This window comes from Oenanthe melanoleuca, chromosome 1A (assembly GCF_029582105.1).
Source record: "Oenanthe melanoleuca isolate GR-GAL-2019-014 chromosome 1A, OMel1.0, whole genome shotgun sequence".
Classification (NCBI taxonomy): Eukaryota; Metazoa; Chordata; class Aves; order Passeriformes; family Muscicapidae; genus Oenanthe; species Oenanthe melanoleuca.
In genome coordinates, this window is record NC_079334.1 from 63,688,986 (window position 1) to 63,694,985 (window position 6,000).

Below are 6,000 nucleotides of genomic sequence, written 5' to 3' on the forward strand. Positions count from 1 at the left end.
AATCTTTAAGGCCAGGTTAGATGGGGCTTTGAGAAACCTGGTCTAGTGTAAGGTGTCCCTGCCCAGGGCAGAGGGTTGGAACTGGATGGTCTTTAAAGTCCCTTCCAACCAAATTCATTCTTTGGTTCTATGATATAGATTCCACTGTGAATGCAGAGAGATTTCCTTCTGTCTTTTGCATAAAGCTTACACAAAACCCCCCCAAGTAGGGGAATAAGCCTCACCTAAGGAATGTGGCAAAGCAGATCTGTGTTTTGCTTTAATTAGCATCCTGATGTGATACTGGCTTGGCGTGCAGATCGCTGTTTTGCCCTTGCTAGACTCTGTAAGGAACCTGGCAAACACAACACTTCCTTCCATTGTCTGCTGTTTTTCTTGGAGGCTGAATATTTTCATTGAAATGTCATTTACATACACAGCTCATGCTCGGCTGCTCTCGGAGTGCACTCAGGCACTGGGCTTTCAAAAAACAAAGCCAATTCAGCACTTAATCACAGCTTAGCACTCTGCTTACTTACTAGCAAAACATACACTTGAAAGGCAAAATCACAAGCAGAGTGGTCTCTGCTTACTTATTAGCAAAACATACAGTTGAAAGGCAAAATCACAAGCAGAGTGGTTCTGGTAATAACAAAAACTTGTGCAGGTTTTACCACTGGTGAGTACCTGCCTGTTTGAGCTGCCTCCCAAGGCATTGCAGGGTTCTAAGGTGCTTGTGTCTGGCAGGGTAGAGCTGATAACAGCAGGAGCACTGGGATTCTGAGCCTGAAAACTTGTGGGCAGAGCTCTCCTCAGTGCGTGACTTGCACACAGCAGGAAGGAGCCTCTGTCATCTCAACTTTTCTGTGACAGAAATCATCTGAATAATTCACCAGAGTTAAGAGACCAAGCTGGGAAAACTTAGGGTTGGGGGTTTTGGCTCAGCTTAGGCTGGGCTTTTTTGTAAAGGTAAGGAAAAGTACTTCAGGTTGGGTCAAACAGGATGCTCACCCTAAAAACTTGTTCTCAACAGAGACACCAACAGCTCAAAAGACATCGCACAGGGAATACTCTGGTTTCTTTGGAGAACCAGAAACAGCAGCTGACAGGATTTAGGTAAAGCAGTCCTGCCAGGGGGATCAGATCACAGGTGCCCCAAAGAGGTGGAACACTATACCAGACAGACACCAGGGTTTTCACTTTCTTTACCTAGATCCTAGTACTGATAGGAATTCCTCTGGATTTGTCAATATTCTTGACTCTGAAAAAAAATTGCAATGAAACTCAGAGGTGGGTCTTCACCTTTGACCATTACTTAGCTAGCTACACACTACCCTGGACTGCTCCATATGTTTTGGAAGTGCCTTTTAGACCCATTTTTAGCCTATTTTCCATAGGCAGTGAGGCAGTGACTCTCCATCCCAACTTGCCAGCCCTTAGCAATTTCTGACCCATTGGGTGAGCTTCAACCAACTTTGACAGAAGAGTAGAGGTAGCAAAAATATTAAGTTCCTACATAATTTAAGCAAATATGGATGAATAAAGGAGAAAAGGGAAATTACTCTCTCAATCTATTTTTAACATGGTCCCATATTCTTCTGGAGAAGCAACAACCCCAGATCCTGTGGCTTTGACTAGTACAGATTACACAAAAGCCTCAGGGAAACCAAACTCTGCTGTTTCACACTTCAATGCAGGTGAACAATAGAGATGAAATCAGTCAAGCCTTGGAAATCTGCTCTGATCTACCCAGGCAGCACAGACAGAAACAGTGTTTGCAAATGGACCCGCAGAACTCAGACAGAAAAGATGTTTAGATTGGATTATTAGGAAGAATTTCTTCACTTAAAGGGTTGTCAAGCACAGGAACAGATTGTACAGGGAAGTGGTGGAATCTCCATCTCTGGAGGTACATAGATGTGTAGATGTGGCACTTGGGGACATGGTGGGATTTCTAGTGAAGGGTTAATGGTTGGACTTGATGATCTTTGAGGTCTTTTCCAACCTAAATGATTCTAAGATTCCATGTGTTTATGTAAATCCACTTTTATGCATGATTTTCCAGCATGCAGAAAATGAATCATCAATACCCAAAGAGGCTGATTATGCTAATGGAACATTAGTATCTGACATTACCAACCACAATTGGTTATCAAGATCTTTCCCTATACTGTCAGGTGAAACAAGGCAGATCAGTAGGGTAATTCTCACCAAATGGCACCAACAGCAACCAAAAATCCTACAACTTCTCATTAACAGAGCTTACTATTACACCAAAATAGCTCTATAAAACTATTTCTGAAAGCAATTTATTTCCCCCTGTCTTCTACAATATCCTCTGGGGAAATCTCAAGCAGCATCTAGAATGAATGAAACTTCCAGAGTCTCATTTTAGTTTTTGTCTTTGTTGCATGTGCCGTTAAGGTCTTAATGGCACTATAGGAAATTCAAGCTTGGGAAGAAGCAGATTTTCTCTTGGTTGGAAAACACATCACCCTCATGGAAATATGAAAAATGTTCTACAGTATTTTTTGTAGTGCCTGCAAAATTTTGGCAGAGGCATCACAGGAGAGGCAGTGATTGTCTACATTTGTATTTGGCTTTGCAGCTGCACCAGAAACCATCTCACACCAAAGCTGAGTTTTACTGCTGGGTGTGAAAGACAGCAAGGAGTTGTCCACAACCTTGCTGAACTTAGAGGCACTGGGTTGGAATATCTTGCATTTTGGGAAAAGAAATAAAGAAAAAATAGCCCAGCCCTTTCTAAGGAACAGTACAACCCCTTGACACATGAAATTCTGAGTTGTCAAATCCAGGAATCTCCAACCTGGACTCCTGGTCTACCTTTCACTAAGAGGATTGTGTCAGTTTGAACAGTTCTGTGATGGCTTGTATACAGTACATGTGAGAACAAGGTGGTGAAACCAAAGCCAGAGATCTTATTTCCCCATGAACATGCTGGGAAACACACAAGGCAGATTCACCAGCAGCTATGTAACCCTGGGACGTGCTCCCAGGGGGACTGGCAGGAACAAATTAAGTGTCAAGCAGACATGGACAGCTGCCTCTTCACCTCCCTTCTTTCCAACTCCAGCATGGACACTGAGACCTTTACTTGCCCATATCTTTGACAGAATAAATGAGGTGTGACATTTATCCTTCAAGCTGTCCTGCTAACAAGCATGGCTTTCATGTAAAAGGATGCACTCAAGGGCAAACATAAACAGAGAGGCTTGGTCTGCCTTCAAAAACCTTCTCCCACAGAGGTGCTGCGAGATGCTCAGGGACTGTAACGTGAATTTTCCACATCATAGCAAGGAATTCTTGAAAGGTTGGTAATGAAAATGCTGTCCACACCACAAAATAATCCTTGGGAAGTATTAGCTGGAGTCCACTTAGCAAGCAATGACCCAGGGAGAAGGGCACATGGATTTAAGATTTGTTGTGCTCATGATACTGATCTTTGAGTGGCCCAAATTTTTTTTCTTTATTTTTTTCTCAATTTAAATGGGGCATTCTCAAAACTGCTTGATCAGAACCCCTTCTGCTACACAGAACCCAAGTTTTAAAGATAGGCAAAATTAGGAGAAATTGTTTAGGAGAAATACACAAAAATGACAAGCTGAAAAACCCACAAGGAATCTAATAATAATCAAGGCAGAAATGTAAACAAAAAGATACTTCACACTGTGCAATGGTTCACAGCCATTGTATCAACAAGTTGGTGTTACCTTGGAAACAAGACATTATCCATACATGCCTTCTCCCAAACAGGAATGCATGAAAGGGGCATGCAAAATGGATTTTGAGCCTCCTGGACTTTGCAGCATTGCCACCAATTTATCCCAATTGATCCCAAGCCTAACTACTGATGAAAACTCAGAATCAGTGCAGAGGCTGCACCATCCTTCATGCAACAGCCAAAGAGATGAGGTGAGTACCTGGCCTTCTTGTCCTCTTCACCTTGAGATAACACAGCACTTTCTCAAAAAAGTGCAGAAAGATTATTCCCTACATTCAGTTTAGTGCTCTTGGTCCATCTGGTAACACAAGGCACAGCTCTTTGTTGGGCTGGGACTGCTTGGAGCTGCCACCCCACACTCTGCTGATGGCTTCAGCTGGGCATCTCACCCCACTGGGCACCAGTGAGCCTCTGTCCCCCTGGAACAGCTCAGTGCTTGGCCTTTGGAAAATTAATTGGCTGAGTTTACAAGCACAGCTGTAACAGAAAGCATAATTCCCTAGTAAATGTTGAATTCTGAGCAAGTAAAAATTTATACCAAGATATAATCAGTGTCACCTCTCATTACAGAGCTACATTTTAGATAACCCAAATATCTGGATGCAAGGATTTTATAAAAGTGATGGTTACAGTACATTAAACAAACTAATAATATAGAGAAATAATATCTCTTTATTTTTATAAAGAGATTAAACAAAACTAAGAATTTGTAAATCAACTTATCACAAAATTGGTACTTCCCACAATCCAGCTGGCTTGTTGGAATTTGTACAACACTGATGTTCCTGTGCAGCACTCTGAACTGAAATGTAGGGCTACAAAAACATACTAAAAATTTACAGGATGCTATTCTCCCCACAATATCAGCACAACAATTTCTGAGGATATCACCATGCCTGGACCTTACCAGCAGACAAGGAACCAGTATTTTCCCCAAGGGCTTCCCCTGAGGTGTTTAACCCCAGAGCTGCCTCTGTCAGATGCTCCAGGCTTCCCTATGGCACATCTGGTTTTTCTCAGCTGTAATTTACTCTCCTGCCCTGTCTGTCTGTTCTGCTCTTTTTTTAATGTGATCTCACAAAACCAGTCTGGTTTGATTTGGGTGAGACTAGTCACAAAACAATTTAATTCCCAATTTTACAACAACGCAGAACATCACAGCTAGAGATCTGTTTTTGACCTCCCTCTGGGGATTTCACAGTCTGTAGCACACAAGACAAATACCTCTTACATATCTCATCTTTTGGGTTAAAGAGCAAAACCAGAACAAGAGGAATTGGCAACTTTTATATAAAAACTTCATTAGGTTCAGTACTTACAGCTGCATGACCAAATATAAATGGTTAGGGCTCTCATAGATGTCTTCCAGAGCAACTATATTTTCATGCTTGATCCTGAAAAAATACAAGATAAGATAGGATGAAATAGCGATTTTAATTTTTTTTCCCATGGCTGCAAAACATAAAGCTATTTTTACTTACATAATACATGTATTTTTTTTTCAACATCATAAGCTTTTTGCAAGGACTTGTAGTGATGGAACAAGGGATAATGGCTTTTAACTGAAAGAGGGTAGATTTGGATTAGACACTAGGACACACTAGATTTTGATTAGACACACTTCTTTACTGTGAAGGTGGTGAGGCACTGGCACAGGTTGCCCAAGGAAGTTGCAGATGCCTCATCCCTGGAAGTGTCCAAAGCCAGGTTGGGCAGGGCTGTGAACAGCCTGGTGTAATGGAAAGTGTCCCTGCCCAAGGCAGGGGAATAGGAACCAGATGAGCTTTAAGGCCCTTTCAACAAAAGCAAGCAATCCAAAGTGTTTCACAGCCCAGAATACCAGTATTATTCAGAAAATAAAATAATTCTTTCAATCATCTCTGAAGCCAAAATGTGTACCAGTTAAGTATCTGAGGCATTAGAGGTTTACAGTGCCTGTGTCAGATGAGTGGAGATGCTTGGCTGGAGGCTGAATTCTCAGGACAGCTTTGCTGCAGGGTGCAAGGGAGTGACAGAGGCAGGGTGCAGGCTGGCAGGGGGGAAGCAGAGACCTGACCCTGAGAAGAGGCTGGCACAGGGAATCTGCAGCCATATGACAGCCCCACATTCCTTCCACCAAATTTGTGCTGCTCTGATGTTAATCCTGGTCTTGGTGCCCGAATTTCCCTGCAGCATTATTAAGCACTGTGTGCAACAGCTGCAAGAGTCTTCATGGCTCTTCTACATCCTCACCATTCCCACCAAGCCTCTTGCCAAAACACTAGTAAAGGGAAAAATCA

At 42.5% G+C, this 6,000-nt stretch overlaps 1 protein-coding gene across 2 annotated transcripts in view; it reads right to left on the minus strand.

Annotated features, from left to right (window-relative positions):
- CAMK1D (calcium/calmodulin dependent protein kinase ID) overlaps positions 1–5,109 on the minus strand; it is an 81,684-nt gene extending 76,575 nt beyond the window's left edge. For both annotated transcript variants that reach the window (XM_056515699.1, XM_056515691.1), the window contains exon 1: positions 5,041–5,109. In XM_056515699.1, the coding sequence (XP_056371674.1) occupies positions 5,041–5,048 (8 nt within the window). In that variant the 5' untranslated portion in view covers positions 5,049–5,109. The remainder of the gene's footprint in view (positions 1–5,040) is intronic.
- Positions 5,110–6,000: the final 891 nt, after the last annotated feature.